This window comes from Oncorhynchus nerka, linkage group LG3, assembly GCF_034236695.1.
Source record: "Oncorhynchus nerka isolate Pitt River linkage group LG3, Oner_Uvic_2.0, whole genome shotgun sequence".
NCBI lineage: Eukaryota > Metazoa > Chordata > Actinopteri > Salmoniformes > Salmonidae > Oncorhynchus > Oncorhynchus nerka.
This window is the reverse complement of record NC_088398.1, coordinates 29,716,418-29,733,739: the sequence shown is the minus strand read 5'-3', so window position 1 is coordinate 29,733,739 and position 17,322 is coordinate 29,716,418. Positions and strand designations below refer to the sequence as shown.

The 17,322-nt window shown below is 42.7% G+C and overlaps 1 protein-coding gene across 1 annotated transcript in view; it reads right to left on the bottom strand.

The window, feature by feature from the left end:
* Positions 1–17,322, bottom strand: part of LOC115106470 (clathrin coat assembly protein AP180-like) — a 61,204-nt gene that overhangs the window by 17,079 nt on the left and 26,803 nt on the right. The window contains exons 4-15 of the mRNA XM_029629240.2: positions 16,941–17,016; positions 16,623–16,725; positions 14,090–14,183; positions 12,119–12,230; positions 11,834–11,940; positions 11,680–11,721; positions 3,263–3,324; positions 2,393–2,416; positions 1,423–1,435; positions 1,097–1,245; positions 739–815; positions 172–186 (exon numbers count right to left, since the gene is read on the bottom strand). Of these exons, the coding sequence (XP_029485100.2) occupies positions 172–186; positions 739–815; positions 1,097–1,245; positions 1,423–1,435; positions 2,393–2,416; positions 3,263–3,324; positions 11,680–11,721; positions 11,834–11,940; positions 12,119–12,230; positions 14,090–14,183; positions 16,623–16,725; positions 16,941–17,016 (874 nt within the window). The remainder of the gene's footprint in view (positions 1–171; positions 187–738; positions 816–1,096; positions 1,246–1,422; positions 1,436–2,392; positions 2,417–3,262; positions 3,325–11,679; positions 11,722–11,833; positions 11,941–12,118; positions 12,231–14,089; positions 14,184–16,622; positions 16,726–16,940; positions 17,017–17,322) is intronic.

The following is a 17,322-nucleotide window of genomic DNA, read 5'->3' as shown; positions in this document are numbered from 1 at the left end:
GTGGTTAGCTGATATGTTAAACCCCTATCCAGGTGTTTACTGCAGTCAGCCTGGAACGTGGCCTAAGCCTCCAGATAGGTGTTGATCATAACTTCAGGTGTAAATCCTAGCAGTTGGCATGCTCTGCTGTGGATGGGAGCTGTAAAGAACAGAATGTTCCTCGATACTCACCGCCACCAAGCAGGTCTGTACAAGACAATGAAAGAGAGAGAGAGAGAGAGAGAGCGAGACAGAGAGAGAGAGAAAGAGGAAGAGCGATAGAGAGAGAGAGAAAGAGAGAAAGAGAGAGAGAGAGAAAGAGAAGACGTGAGTGAGGGATTAAATACAGAGAATATAAACATGGAAATGCCTATCAGGGTCAATAACTCACTACCATACCACGTAACTACTGTACTTCTGATTTTCAAACTGCCATCTGAAAACAACAAAACACTCCAAGGAAAAATACAGTTTTCTATGAGTAAGAGGCCCTTAAAGCAATTTCAATCTGCAGAGGGGCCAGGTTTGAATATATGCCAATATCAGCCCTTCCCTTGAGTAAGGGTGGAGAGGAGGATGTAGGTAGAAAGCATGAAAGAGAGCAGGGTGGAATTCATTAGGCACCAAACGGAAGAAAACTAACTGAAACAGGGAGGGAAGTCCTCGGCCTGTAATGAGAAACGCTCATGTAAAAAAAATCTATATATTGTGTGGCATAAAGAATTGCAACCCAGATATGAAATGTATTAAAGGCCTTACCTCCCCATGACGAGATAGAGGCTGCTGCTCCACCTGCTGATGGGGAGGCTGACAATGGGTCCAAGTCTAGCAAAGCACTGCAGATAGAGTGAGAGAAAGAGAGGGGGGAGGTAGAGAGAGAGTAACAGAGAGAGAGAGAGAAAGAGACAAGAGACAAAATGAAGAAAGGGGAGAGGAGAAGGAGAGACAGGAATAGAGAACGACAAAAGGGTTAAATGAGATACATTGTTGATATGTTAAATGTTAATTGGAGATTGGAGACTGTAGATTGTACAACATAGCTGGTTAAAGCTAGTGTGGCCCCTGAAGTGGCACTTGAAGTGGCCAACCTAAGAGCCCATAGCAGATGGGCGCCTACTTGTTGGAGCTCTTGAAGGTGGGTGCCGCTGTGGGTCTGGCAGGTGGTCCAGGGCGGGCAGGAGCAACTGGAGCAGCAGCAGCTGCAGGGGCCGCTGGAGCCTTTGTAGGCGTGGCGGCTGCGGCCGGGGAGCCATTTTCTTCACACTCCTGTCAGACAGAGGGTTAGCCTCGTTAGCCAGTTGCAATGGCGACGCGCCACAGTTACAGAAGCAGACATGTTTTACTCATAAATGAATACACTCATAAACAAATAAATGATCCTCAAATTGTCGGCAGTTGTCAAAAAGTTTGGCTGAGGTGTAAAATAAGGGGTAGCCGACTCACCTTGGTCGGTGACCTGCAACAATGAAACAATAAGAACGAGTTAAAACCACCACAGCATCACCAGATGATATGCACGGTGAAGCACAAGGGCTGTTACTGAGCTGTGTCAGATTGACAGCTAAAGAAGCCCTGTTGTTTTGGTGGCAGAGAGCAGGCATTTCCAGGCAACTCCATTGTGAAAAGATACACTCTTAGGAAAAAAAAGTGCTATTTAGAACCAATAAGGGTTATATGGCTGTCCCCACAGGAGAACCCTTTGAAGAACCATTTTTGCTTCCAGGTAGGACCCTTTTGGGTTCCATGTAGAACCCTTATCACAGACAGTTCTATACGGAACCCAAAAGAGTTCTCCCTGGAACCAAAAAAGGGTTATCCTACGGGGACAGCCGAAAAACTCTTATGGAAGCCTTTTTTCTAGGAGTGTACTGCATCCGTAGTTTAGATTTGCAACACAGAATAAAACAATATTAAACCACTTCCTTGAACAAAGCTTTTCATTCTTACTTTCCACACATAACAAAACCCATGTTTAGCAATGACATGCATCAAAAGCTTTGAGGAGGTGGGTTGATCCCAATAACATGACAATGAAGTTAACATGAACATTGAAGAGCTAGGCCACCAGATTCACGTCACATTATTAAAAAAATGACGCAAAGTGAGTCAGCTGTCAAAGTTCATATTAAATATTGAGAGAGAGTCAAAACTCAGGAGAGACACCGAACAACCACAAATATGCCAAGTTCACATAAACTCTATAGAATCCCATTTGAACTTCACAACGCTGCAAGACATGACTTTAAACTGGAGGTTGAAATGTCAATTCCATAGAATCCGCATGTGAACGTCACGAAACAACTGGGGACTTTTTTTTTTTACAGTTTCATTCATTTCAATACAAGACAACAGCAAGTAATGACCCGGCCCTCCCCGTCAAGTCATTCTGTAGTAGATCCAACACAATACTCACACATCGTCTCTGTGAACATCCTCTCTGTAACACACATTGACAATCACTGGTATTTGCAAAAACTTAATCTGCTAAGTTTCTTTCCATACTTCTAGCAGCAAGGTCATCGTATGAAATTTCATCCGATCTGATGATGCCCCCCACAAATACTACCCTGGATCATTGCCCTACTAAGGTCCTGTCGAGAACACACGACTGACAGTCTGGTGATGACAGATTCGGTCTGAACACTGCCCCTAAAAATCACACAATCTAGAGGGCATACACTGGAAGTCTTCATGATGTTCATTGAGAGAGGCTGGGCCTAATTAAAGCCTATGGGACATCAGGGTCAAGCACAGGTCTAATTTAGGTCCACCGGATGGTCACATACTATTTTCACACCTTGATGGAGGCTTTTTAGCCGAAGTGTTGGTGAAATAAATCCACAGCAAAAAGAGTCAGAATGTTTCCATTTCAGTCATTTAACAGATGCACTCATCTAGAGCGACTTACAGGAGCAATTCTGGTTAAGTGCCTTGCTCAAGGGCACATTGACAGATTTCTCACCTAGTCGGCTCAGGGATTCGAACCAGAGACCTTTCGGTTACTGGCCCAATGCTCTTAACCGTTCTTAACAGTTAGACTACCTGCCACCCCCAGTACGACTTTCTGTTTCACCTTTAGGGTGTGTTCTTTATTTATTTACTCCACAGACTTTAAGGATGTGCATTCATGCATGCATATGAACCATAGTGAGATTGCTGAATTCTCAAACATGAAGTAAATAGTAAGTAAAGTAGTCCCACTCCCAAGTAGCACCCTGGTTACAAAGACGACCATGGGGTAAGGATTCAAGTGTGGTTGGTGGAGAGTGTGGTTGGTACTTACGGCTTCTTCCCCTCCAGAGTGTTCAGGTGAGTCTCCAGGGACTGCAGGAGACTTTCAGGGGCCTGGAGAACAAGAAGAGATGAGCAACATATTACTACAGGGGCCACAGTGCTATAGTATATCGTACAGTACATGGATCAGACACATAGGTTATGAGCAGGGGTCTCCAACTTTGAACCTAGAGAGCTACTGGCGGTGCAGGTTTTTATTCCAGCCCAGCAGGTGTGGGAGCAAGATGTAAATATAGGGAGAACCTTAATACTGTACCACAAGAGAAAGATACACTTAGAGTGCATTTGCCATTCTGGTAAAATGCATTATCTATTGTATAGGACAGGAAACCAAAGTAAGGCCATGAGAGCATAGGACAGCTGGACATACCAAGGTCAGAGGGACATACAAAGGAGGGGGTCAGCCAAATGACCAACTGATGGACTATAGACATAGGACATATATTTTTAGGACATGAAGAGAAGAGACACATAGTCTACTAGTCCTAATAAGGACACGCTAAACATAAGTGGGCCCATAGGATAAGATGGGCATGTATTATTTTTGGGACATGAAGAGGTCCTTTCACAATTATAACTTGACTGAAAGCAGATATGGGCGTTATTGGGCGTGAACAAGCAGGAAGCACAGATTGGGATATAATGGTGGCAGATGGACTGAGGGAAGTAACTTCATTTGCATGTGGGATGGACTCATATGTTGTATGTGTATAAATCAGAGCCAGTGCTCTGGAAACGGGTGGGTTCCGCGGACCATCTAGGCTTCTGATTGTATTAAAAGCCTATATTGAATTCACAAGTTCTTGTAAGTGTTATATTTTGTAACGATCCTCCACGACACAGGCTTAGATGGGAAAATACTATAATTAGTAGATTATTTGTACTATTAGTGTGATGGTACTGGGCTGGGAACAAAAGCCAGTAACTTTCCAGGACCCTGGGTTAAATCAAATCAAATCAAATGTTATTTGTCACATACACATGGTTAGCAGATGTTAATGCGAGTGTAGCGAAATGCTTGTGCTTCTAGTTCCGACAATGCAGCAATAACCAACAAGTAATCTAACTAACAATTCCAAAACGACTGTCTTATACACACAAGTGTAAGGGGATAAAGAATATGTACATAAAGATATATGAATGAGTGATGGTACAGAGCGGCATAGGCAAGATACAGTAGATGGTATCGAGTACAGTATATACAGTGCCTTGCGAAAGTATTCGGCCCCCTTGAACTTTGCGACCTTTTGCCACATTTCAGGCTTCAAACATAAAGATATAAAACTGTATTTTTTTGTGAAGAATCAACAACAAGTGGGACACAATCATGAAGTGGAACGACATTTATTGGATATTTTTTTAACAAATCAAATCAAAAAACTTTTTTAACAAATCAAAAACTGAAAAATTGGGCGTGCTAAATTATTCAGCCCCTTTACTTTCAGTGCAGCAAACTCTCTCCAGAAGTTCAGTGAGGATCTCTGAATGATCCAATGTTGACCTAAATGACTAATGATGATAAATACAATCCACCTGTGTGTAATCAAGTCTCCGTATAAATGCACCTGCACTGTGATAGTCTCAGAGGTCCGTTAAAAGCGCAGAGAGCATCATGAAGAACAAGGAACACACCAGGCAGGTCCGAGATACTGTTGTGAAGAAGTTTAAAGCCGGATTTGGATACAAAAAGATTTCCCAAGCTTTAAACATCCCAAGGAGCACTGTACAAGCGATAATATTGAAATGGAAGGAGTATCAGACCACTGCAAATCTACCAAGACCTGGCCGTCCCTCTAAACTTTCAGCTCATACAAGGAGAAGACTGATCAGAGATGCAGCCAAGAGGCCCATGATCACCCTGGATGAACTGCAGAGATCTACAGCTGAGGTGGGAGACTCTGTCCATAGGACAACAATCAGTCGTATATTGCACAAATCTGGCCTTTATGGAAGAGTGGCAAGAAGAAAGCCATTTCTTAAAGATATCCATAAAAAGTGTTGTTTAAAGTTTGCCACAAGCCACCTGGGAGACACACCAAACATGTGGAAGAAGGTGCTCTGGTCAGATGAAACCAAAATTGAACTTTTTGGCAACAATGCAAAACGTTATGTTTGGCGTAAAAGCAACACAGCTCATCACCCTGAACACACCATCCCCACTGTCAAACATGGTGATGGCAGCATCATGGTTTTGGCCTGCTTTTCTTCAGCAGGGACAGGGAAGATGGTTAAAATTGATGGGAAGATGGATGGAGCCAAATACAGGACCATTCTGGAAGAAAACCTGATGGAGTCTGCAAAAGACCTGAGACTGGGACGGAGATTTGTCTTCCAACAAGACAATGATCCAAAACATAAAGCAAAATCTACAATGGAATGGTTCAAAAATAAACATATCCAGGTGTTAGAATGGCCAAGTCAAAGTCCAGACCTGAATCCAATCGAGAATCTGTGGAAAGAACTGAAAACTGCTGTTCACAAATACTCTCCATCCAACCTCACTGAGCTCTGTTTTGCAAGGAGGAATGGGAAAACATTTCAGTCTCTCGATGTGCAAAACTGATAGAGACATACCCCAAGCGACTTACAGCTGTAATCGCAGCAAAAGGTGGCGCTACAAAGTATTAACTTAAGGGGGCTGAATAATTTTGCACGCCCAATTTTTCAGTTTTTCATTTGTTAAAAAAGTTTGAAATATCCAATAAATGTCGTTCCACTTCATGATTGTGTCCCACTTGTTGTTGATTCTTCACAAAAAAAATACACTTTTATATCTTTATGTTTGAAGCCTGAAATGTGGCAAAAGGTCGCAAAGTTCAAGGGGGCCGAATACTTTCGCAAGGCACTGTACATATGAGATGAGTATGTAAACAAAGTGGCATAGTTAAAGTGGCTAGTGATACATGTATTACATAAAGATGCAGTAGATGATATAGAGTACAGTATATACGTATACATATGAGATGAATAATGTAGGGTATGTAAACATTATATTAGGTAGCATTGTTTAAAGTGGCTAGTGATATATTTTACATCATTTCCCATCAATTCCCGTTAGGGAAATGTTCAACGCTAAAACATGAAGACTCAAGGGAAAATTGATATCAGGGAACACAGAGTAACAGGGGAGCTCTTGACAGGTGATTACACTTGATTTGATTAAAGGGTCTGGAGGGAAACACATAGAGGGATGAGAAGAAGAGACAGAGGAGGTCTGACACCAAGAATGCTCACATTGGGGCTAACAGGCAATATAGAGAATGGGCACATTGGGACTAACAGGGAATATAGAGAATGGGCACATTGGGACTAACAGGGAATATAGAGAATGGTCACATTGGGACTAACAGGGAACACAGAGAATGGTCACATTGGGGCTAACAGGGAATATAGAGAATGGTCACATTGGGGCTAACAGGGACTATAGAGAATGGTCACATTGGGTCTAACAGGGAATATAGAGAATGGTCACATTGGGACTAACAGGGAACACAGAGAATGGGCACATTGGGGCTAACAGGGAATATAGAGAATGGGCACATTGGGGCTAACAGGGAATATAGAGAATGGGCACATTGGGGCTAACAGGGAATATAGACAATGGTCACATTGGGGCTAACAGGGAATATAGACAATGGTCACATTGGGGCTAACAGGGAATATAGAGAATGGGCACATTGGGGCTAACAGGGAATATAGAGAATGGGCACATTGGGGCTAACAGGGAATATAGAGAATGGGCACATTGGGGCTAACAGGTAACACACAAAGAATTATCACATCAGGGCTAACAGGTAACACACAAAGAATTATCACATCAGGGCTAACAGGGAACACACAAAGAATTATCACATCAGGCCTAACAGGGAACACACAAAGAATTATCACATCAGGCCTAACAGGGAACACACAAAGAATTATCACATCAGGCCTAACAGGGAACACACAAAGTCGAGGGGACAATAGGAAAACAATGCTAATTGTGTGGCACTTCAAAATGTCTTTCGCACAGCAGTTCAGTCCATCCATAATTTAAATGTAGTAAACTACTCATGCTTATGTTAAAGAACAATGCTTCCAACAATGCAGTTATACTGCATGCTCAGGCTAACAGACAGACAGTAAACACATCATAGAAAAACATGCTACGCAGCCACAGATGGCAGTACACCTGATAGGCTAAGCAGTTAGCATCTAGCAAGCCAAACGTGTGCTGTCAAAGCTAAATGGGCCAGCTAAATAAGTCTCACACACTTCCCTCTCAAATCACTGTTATTTTCCTGCCCCATTTACCTTACATTTACATTTAAGTCATTTAGCAGACGCTCTTATCCAGAGCGACTTACAAATTGGTGCGTTCACCTTAAGACATCCAGTGGAACAGCCACTTTACAATAGTATATCTAAATCTTTCAAGGGGGGTGAGAAGGATTACGTTATCCTATCCTAGGTATTCCTGAAAGAGGTGGGGTTTCAGGTGTCTCCGGAAGGTGGTGATTGACTCCGCTGTCCTGGCGTCGTGAGGGAGTTTGTTCCACCATTGGGGGGCCAGAGCAGCGAACAGTTTTGACTGGGCTGCGCGGGAACTGTACTTCCTCAGTGGTAGGGAGGCGAGCAGGCCAGAGGTGGATGAACGCAGTGCCCTTGTTTGGGTGTAGGGCCTGATCAGAGCCTGGAGGTACTGAGGTGCCGTTCCCCTCACAGCTCCGTAGGCAAGCACCATGGTCTTGTAGCGGATGCGAGCTTCAACTGGAAGCCAGTGGAGAGAGATGACCTTGGTCTCCTTCCTCTGATAACCCAATAAACGTCTAGGCCTTTTCAATATGAAAGAGGACAACCCATTTCAGAACTAAATACCAGTAGTAGTGTGTCTACTCTGACCATTCTTCTACAGCTGGGTCATTTTTATTAGCTCACAACTGTAGAAAAACATTTTGCAACGGACAACGAAAAAAAACAGTGTTTGTTACTGGGCACATTCAGATAACACCTCCTAAATTTAACCTCGTTTTGGACAGTTTTCTTCCATTTCGTGCCTATTGAAAACAACCCAGGTGTGTGATTTGACTGTCACAAAGTTTCCACAGGGAGTAGCGACACTTCCACCACTTCCTGAGGCCAATTGGGTCATGTACAGACACACGGGATTTTCTGGATTTTTTTTGCTCATTTTGTCTGTCATAGTTTAAGTGTACCTATGATGAAAATTACAGGCCTCTCTCATCTTTTTAAGTGGGAGAACTTGCACAATTGGTGGCTGACTAAATACTTTTTTGCCCCACTGTATGTCATGAATGCATTATGAAGATGGCTGTAATGCAAATCGTTACTCAGCATTTTGACTCTGCCAAACGATACACTCCAAAGAGGGGTTAAGAGATCCGATGATTAGACGCTAATACAATCTATTTAGATGTAATTTAGATGCTATTACAGACAAAGCACAGCCTTAAACATAGGAGAGGGGTGCAAACATGTCATGCCCCTGCTTCGCGCCGTTCCAATGCTTTTGTATTCCCTACAGCACTGTGGGATCGTCAAGATCCACCTGGAATTGACATATCGGTCATATCAGTCATAGACAAGAGGTTGCTGTTTCCTTACAACAGAGAATAATACAATACACATGCATACGGCTTTCAGGTAAATCCAGTAATAAGAGAAATATATAACATCTGGTGAGACGACATGATTTGTTTTCATTTCGCTTAACTAACTCTATGGCTTTCGTATTCGATTTCTAATGGCTACTGCTAAATCACCAGGTCGTTTAACTGCCCAAATGGTGACTCATGGGACGGAAAATTCAGTAGAATTTATTGTGGAGCTTCACTTGTCTCAATTGCCTACACACTGGCACTTGGAGTCTAATAACCTCTAGGCCAGGACAGCATCCCTAAAAGGATACTGCCTAAGAAAGAGCCTTAAAGGATACAGCTTAAGAAAGAGCCTTAAAGGATACTGCCCAAGAAAGAGCCTTAAAGGATACTGCCTAAGAAAGAGCCTTAAAGGATACTGCATAAGAAAGAGCCTTAAAGGATACAGCTTAAGAAAGAGCCTTAAAGGATACTGCCCAAGAAAGAGCCTTAAAGGATACTGCCTAAGAAAGAGCCTTAAAGGATACTGCATAAGAAAGAGCCTTAAAGGATACTGCCTAAGAAAGAGCCTTAAATGATACTGCCTAAGAAAGAGCCTTAAAGGATACTGCCTAAGAAGAAGCCAAGTCTAGACATAGTGTATGTAGGCTTTCTTTTTGCCTCTCCACCACATGCATACAAACATACAGTACATGAAGACACATAGATTGTTCTACGAGCCAGTCATTTCATTTGACAGTTTATAAACAACTAGTAATAGTAATAGTAATATGACAGGAATCTCTCTACACAATAAGGAACACCCAGAATGTCCAAACTGTGACATAATGTTAACCAGTCAATCTGCTAGTTAGCCAATGGACTCCATTAAAATCCAAACACACAGGGCTTTCAACCCTAATCCATGCTCCACAACTCCCCCAACCCCCCAGTCATGAATCAACGTATCATTACCATGCTTTAACCAGCTGACATAACAGTAAGCCGTCAACCCCCCATTTCACATCTCACCACCCTCCCGGTTGGCGAGTAGATCGGCCCAAGGCTGTGATATTAAAGCAGCCCACACGGTCATCAGTGCATCATGCTCTCAGTGTAAAGTCATCCACACTGACCGCATTTGCGATGGAAATAACCCAGCCATGTCTATAGAGCCTTCATAACGTGAATGAGTGTGAGTATACCCCTTCCCTTTGGCCTTGGCCTAAACCCCTTTGATGTTTGGAGATCAGAAGAGTCTCCAGTGCATAGGAAAAGGTAAAAGCAGTGTCGGGGTTGAGCTTCAGATCTGCAGAAATTGAAGCTTTATAGGGCCAAAGAGAAGGGTTAGGGAGCAGTTGGGACACACCGTCACGTGTGGTCCCTCTCCGGCCTCTAGGTCACCAGGCTGCTTGTTATGGCGCACACCTGTCACCATTGTTACGCGTGTCATCAGACTCACCTAGACTCCATCACTTCCCTGATTACCTTCCGTATATATGTCACTCCCTTGGGTTCGTTGTCGTTTCTGTTCCAGTGTCATGGCTGTGCGTTGTTTGTGTTTCTTGTTTTGTATTTAGTTGCGTTTATTGATTAAAACACAAACCCCCTGAAATTGCTTCCCGACTCTCAGCACTCAGTGAGCTACTACATACTTAATTGAGGGACGTATACTGCCCATGGGATTTTAAATACCATCTCAGGTGATTTTGACATTATGGAAACTTTATAGTAACATTCTAGCCCACTAAGATACAATTGTTGAGATAAAACCAATGTTACCTCAGATCTTAGCTATCAGCGGAATAGCTAAGCAAGGACTGCGACTTCTCCAATCTGTGCCTTCAATCGCATCAACCTGGACTCCAGGGAAGACGTAACATAGTAAATGTAAATCCGGGACACTCACTTTAAGTATGATATGTCACGGTTTCATATGGTATGTATTAATTTGTGGATGTCCACCATCCATTTCGTATGATATGTTACGAATTACAATTTGTATGATATGTTACAAATGTAATGTGTACAATATGTAACAAATTGCAATTTGTACAATGTCACAAATTTGCAAAACGAATATGTTCCGAACTCCAATTCGTAATGCTAACTTTAACTTTAGCTAGGTTACTAATGTTAGTTATGCTAGAGGTTAGGGGTTAAGAGTTATGTTAAAGGGGAAGGGTTAGCTAACATGCTATGTAGTTGCAACGTAGCTTTAACGTAGTTGAAAAGTTGCTAATTAGCTAAAATTCGAAAGTTGTCCGTGACGAGATTCGAATGTGCCATCTTTGGGTTGCTACACATTCACATTATACATTCACCCACTCGTCAATTTGACAAAATCTGTACCTCTTCTAGCCATGACCCAAAGGCGAGCTGTATGTACTACACACGACTCACACTCTCAGCCTGGAAGATCAAGCAACACCTCGCAAGTTAGAAGAGAGGGGGCAGAGTGGCTGTCAATCACAGGGGAAGCACAGCTCATTGGCTGCATGGATGACAGAATGGATCAATGGGATACACCCTCACTCTATGAATAGCTCGCCATTGGTCAGGTAGACAATGACCTGTCAACTCTGTTCATGACTGTGATTAGCAGGGCTACTCATCCCCAAAAAAATGAACAATATTGTGATTGGTCAATGCTGCTAGAGAAGAGATTTCTGAGTTGTAGGCTTTGCCCAAAACGCATGCTTCCCCAGGTTAAAGAAAACCATAACACTGAGATGCAATGCTGGTACAATGTAAATACAATGTGAATACAATGTTAGTAGATAAGGAGAAAGTGTAGGAAATTAGGCTTAAAAGGTCCAACAGGACTTACCTGGGTGAGCTCGGGGATATCATTTTTGTCGATTCCGATGGTCTGTAAAAGAAGATGTTTACATTTCAGCTGAGCCTCCATTTACCATGTTTGTCATACAGGCTGCGGATTGAACTTTTCAACAGTAAAGTGTATTGTCGGGTTTGTCTTTTACCTCAGCGATTTTGAAGACCTCAGAGACTCTGGTCATCCGGGTCAAGAATCTCTTGTAGATCTCCAGCCCGTCTTTGCACTGTCCCCTCTTCATCTGGAAAAATTTCTCTTTGAGGAAAAAGGGGGAATGAACATGTTTATTGTTACATAGAGTTACTATTACATAAAATGAACAGGACCACATCTATTTCCATGTCTTGAATCCAATTAAGCCTGTAATATTTATTCAAATATAAAAAGACATAATTATTGTCCCGGGAAGTAGAAGAAAACGGCCAAGCCTTGCCTAATAGATTAATGATCCCGTCGTTGTAGCAGGCATATAACTTGATCAGGTCTTTGAACATCAGGAGGAAGCACGCGTTGATCACCCCATTGGTCAGTTCATTGGGATGGACCTATAGATTAAACAAGGTGAGATTAGATCACACTGAGGATGGGAGATTTGAGTTGAGAGGTAATATGTTTGTAGGTAAACTGCTTGGCAATGGTGGAAAAAGTACCCAATGGTCATACTTGAGTAAAAGTGAAGATACCTTAATAGAAAATGACTCAAGTAAAAGTGAAAGTCACCCAGTAAAAAACACTTGCGTAAAAGTTTCAAAGTATTTGGTTTTAAATATACTTAAGTATCAAAAGTAAATTTAATTGCTAAAACATAAACTACCGTTCAAAAGATTGGGGTCACTTAGAAATGTCCTTGTTTTTGAAAGAAAAGCACATTTTTTGTCCATTAAAATAACATCAAATTCATCCGAATGTACAGTGTAGACATTGTTAATGTTGTAAATGACTACTGTAGCTGGAAACGGCACATTTTTTATGGAATATCTACATAGGCGTACAGAGTCCCATTATCAGCAACCATCACTCCTGTGTTCCAATTGCACTTTGTGATAGCTAATCCAGTTGATCATTTTAAAAGGGGAATTGATCATTTGAAAACCCTTTTGCAATTATGTTAACACAGCTGAAAACTGTTGTGCTAATGCAAAAAGCAATAAAACTGGCCTTCTTTAGACTAGCTGAGTATCTGGAGAATCAGCATTTGCGGGTTCAATTATAGGCTTAAAATGGCCAGAAACAAAGACCTTTCTTCTGAAACTCTTGAGTCAATTCTTGTTCTGAGAAATGAAGGCTTTTCCAATCGTGAAATTGCCAACAAACTGAAGATCTTGTACAACGCTGTGTTCTACTCCCTTCACAGAACAGAGCAAACTGGCTCTAACCAGAATAGAAAGAGGAGTGGGAAGTCCCAGTGCACAACTGAGCAAGAGGACAAGTACATTAGAGTGTCTAGTTTGAGAAACAGATGCCTCACAAGTCCTCAACTGTTTCTCTGTTTCTCAAACTAGACACTCTTCTGAGGCTGGTAACTCTACTGAACTTATCCTCTGCAGCAGAGGTAACTCTGGGCCATCCTTTCCTGTGGCGGTCCTCATCAGAGGAAGTTACATCATAGCGCTTGATGGTTTTTGCGACTGCACTTGAAGAAACTTTCAAAGTTCTTGTCATTTTCCAGATTGACTGACCTTCATGTCTTAAAGTAATGATGGGCCGTTGCTTATTTGAGCGGTTCTTGCCATAACATGGACTTGGTGTTTTACCAAATAGGACTATCTTCTGTATACCCCCCTACCTTGTCACAACACAACTGATTGGCTCAAACGCATTAAGAAGAAAATAAATTCCACAAATGTACTTTTAACAAGGCACACCTGTTAATTGAAATGCATTCCAGGTGACTACCTCATGACTTGAGAGAATGCCAAGAGTGTGCAAAGCTGTCATCAAGGCAAAGGGTAGCTCCTTTGAAGAATCTTAAATATAAAATATATTATGAGTTGTTTAATACTTTTTGGGTTTCTACATGACTCCCTATGTGTTATTTCAGAGTTCTGATGTCTTCACTATTATTCTACAATGTAGAAAATAGTTTAAAAAATACAGAAAAACCCTTGAACGAGTCGGTGAGTCCAAACTTTTGACTGGTACTGTGGGTATACTGGCATGCTATATGGCATGCTATATGACAGAGAGAATTTCCTAAGGCAGTGTATTTTGTATCCTAGTCCTGGGGACCAAAGAGGTGCACATTTTTGTTTTTGCCCTGCAGTAGCACTGCACAACTGATTCAAATGATGAACTCATCACCAAGCTTTTATGAATTGTATCAGGTGTCTAGTGCTAAGGCAAAAACAAAAATGCACTTCCTAACGGATACAAATATCCTTTTCACCATCATCATAATACTCACATCAAACTCCAGCAGGGCATCGATCTGGCTCTGCAGAGTGGGCATTCCTTTCAACAGCTTCTCTACAGGCATCGTCCTCATCACCCCCTCAGCTCTGATTCAGACGGACAGGCGGACAGACAGACAGGCGGACAGAGGAGCAATTGGTACTTGTTTGTATGATCTGGTGTAGTCAAATTTCCCATTAGCGGATCAATACAAAAATCTTTCCCGATACAGGATGATGAGTTAAACCCTAATGAAGGTCTATTGACGAATACATGGGTTTACGAGCCATTACAAACATTGTGGCGCAAAACAATAATGCGCTGCCATTTCTTTTTCCAGCGATATGAGATGAGAGGAAACAACTTAATACTCTCTACATTGGGATAAATCACATTGAGACCACTGGGACAGCGAATCTATAGGGAAGTACTGTAGAGAGGTGGGATCCTGTGGCGCTAGCGACACAAAGGGAGTGTGCTGTGGTCCTGTATGGCTCAGTTGGTAGAGCATGGTGTGTGTAACGCCGGGATTATGGGTTTGATTCCCAGGAACACCCGTATGGACGCATGACAATCAGTTGCTTTGGATAAATGGCATGTAATATTCAATTCTTGCATGGATCACATGCACATACTAAAGACTTATTGTTAGTGGCATTGCTTGAAGGCTTCTGCTAAGTGGCATTTACAATTATATTACTACTAGAGATCTGTCAAGGCCTTGCGATGCAACACTAACACAGCAACGGCTTTAGATGGATCCAGCTTCCTAGCTACTTTAGAAAATGACACCTGATATGAGACACTTGGGACTCTATCTGCACACCTGGCTGTTCTGTCTGTCTGCCGCATGGCTGGCACAGACTGTGCTGTGGGACCTTGTGTCTGGCAGCAAAACGCAACAGTCTGGACAGGAGTCTAAGTAATAGCTCACTGTCTGTATTCAGACTGTGTAGTCTATATTCATCTGTCTGTTTCTGTACAGGCACAAGCATGGACAGCCCACTCACTCTGCCCTCACCCACAGTGCAATCACAGAGTTTCTAAACCCAGAGGCACAACATTGCGATACTACCGGGAAGGCTTGTGAAATAGACCAAACAGACCAGACTAATGTTTGGGGTTTGAGATGTCAATGAGAAAAGTGAAAAGTTCTTCCTTAATTGAACATTTTCGGGAAAACTAAAGACATAACCTGGATTCGAGCCAACATGTTATTACTCCAACCTCGTGAAAGTCACAAACTGACACGTTTTTAAAAAAAAAAAAAATGTAAACAACAACTTTATACCAAAGGAATGCCTTTGATTTGACGGCCTGCACATGCGCAGTTCGTCACGAGATAACCGTTAGAGCATGCTAGGCAACGTTGCCATGATATCGCCTACAAATGTGATCAGGAATTTCTATTGGAGAAGCAGTTTTAGCCAATCTTCTTACTGTACTGTCTTTGATGCAACCCTGGCTTTAAGACGAATCACTCCCACCTACTGACCCCTGAGACTGACAGACAGGTCAGGTGGCTGTGATTCTGCCAAGTGTTGTCTCTATGAGAAGTAGAATATAAATCTATTTCTCTGTTTTTATACTGAACTAAAATATAAACGCAACATGCAACAATTTCGATTTTACTGAATTACAGTTCATATAAGGAAATCACTAAATTGAAATAAATTCATTAGGCCCTAATCTATGGAATTTCACATGACTGGGCAGGGGTGCAGCCATGGGTGGGCATGGGAGGGCACTTGGGAGCAAGGCCCACCCACTGGGGAGCCAGGCCCAGCCAATCAGAATGAGTTTTCCCCAACAAAAGGGCTTTATTACAGACAGAACTACTCCTCAGTTTCATCAGCTGTCCAGGTGGCTGCTCTCAGATGATCCCACAGGTGAAGAAGCCGGATGTGGAGGTCCTTGGCTGGACTGGTTACAAGTGGTCTGCGGTTGTGAGGCCGGTTGGACATACTGCCAAATTCTCTAAAACGACGTTGGAGGCAGCTTATGGTAGAGAAATTAACATTCAGTTCTCTGGCGACAGCTCTGTTGGGCATTCCTGCAGTCAGCATGCCAATTGCACACTCCCTCAAAACTTGAGACATCTGTGGCATTGTGTTGTGTGACAAAACTGCACAATTCAGAGTGGCCTTTTAGTGTCCCCAGCACAAGGTGCACCTGTGTAAGGATCATCCTGTTTAATCTTGATATACCACACCTGGCATATCACCACAGGGATGTCAACAAATTTGTGAAGAAAATTTGCGAGAAATAAGCTTGTGTGTATGTAAAATGTCTGGGATATTTTATTTCACCTCATGAAACATGGGACCAACACTTTACATCTTGCATTTATATTTTTGTTCTGAGGGGGTGGGAGGGTGAGGGGTCAAAACACATCTTGTATATTGCAGCTAGACTGTGTGTTTTGCTCTGTTTGAAGCTTAATCCTGTTTTTTAAAAACCCATAAAGAGAAGAGGTTGAAATGAAATGCAAAAATGTAAGCAGCACTGATGGAGAGGATATACAGAGTTATTGAGAGACAGCATACCCCTTCTTCACTCTGCCAAAGTCGAAGGACATCTGCCTGTAGGCGAACGCCTTCTCGTTGAGGTACCGGCTGTAGCGTCTAATAAACGTGGACATGTCGTAGCCTGGGGGAGGGACAACAGGCCAATGTCACCTCAACGTCTCCATAGCAACAACACCTCACAGAGGACCATTGCCATCACCAGAGAAACCAGTTTGCATGGCCATGGGAGCTCATATTCATCACCATGGACACTGTTTTCACAGTGATCACCCTGGGTGACAGCTGGACTGGTAAACGCAGGGAGGGGAGGAGCTGCCGGAACAAGAGTTAACTCACCATGGGAGCCAGTTTTGTCTAGAAAGTTACTGAGGTTGAAGAGGGTGTTCCTGGAGGCAAGGAACTGGAGGAACCTCTGAGAAAGAGAGAGAGGGAGAGGAAGAGAGAGAGAGCGAGGGAGGGAGAGAAAGAGAGAGAGAGAGAGGGAGAGGTAGAGAGAAAGAGAGAGGGAGAGGGAGAGGGAGAGAGAAAGAGAGAGAGAGAGGGAGAGAAAGAGAGAGCGAGGTAGAGAGAAAGAGAGAGGGAGAGGGAGAGATAAAGAGAGAGAGAGAGAAAGAGAGAGGGAGAGAGAAAGAGAGAGAGGGAGGGAGGGAGAGAAAAAGAGAGAGAGAGAGGGAGGGAGAGAAAAAGAGAGAGAGGGAGGGAGATAGAAAGAGAGAGA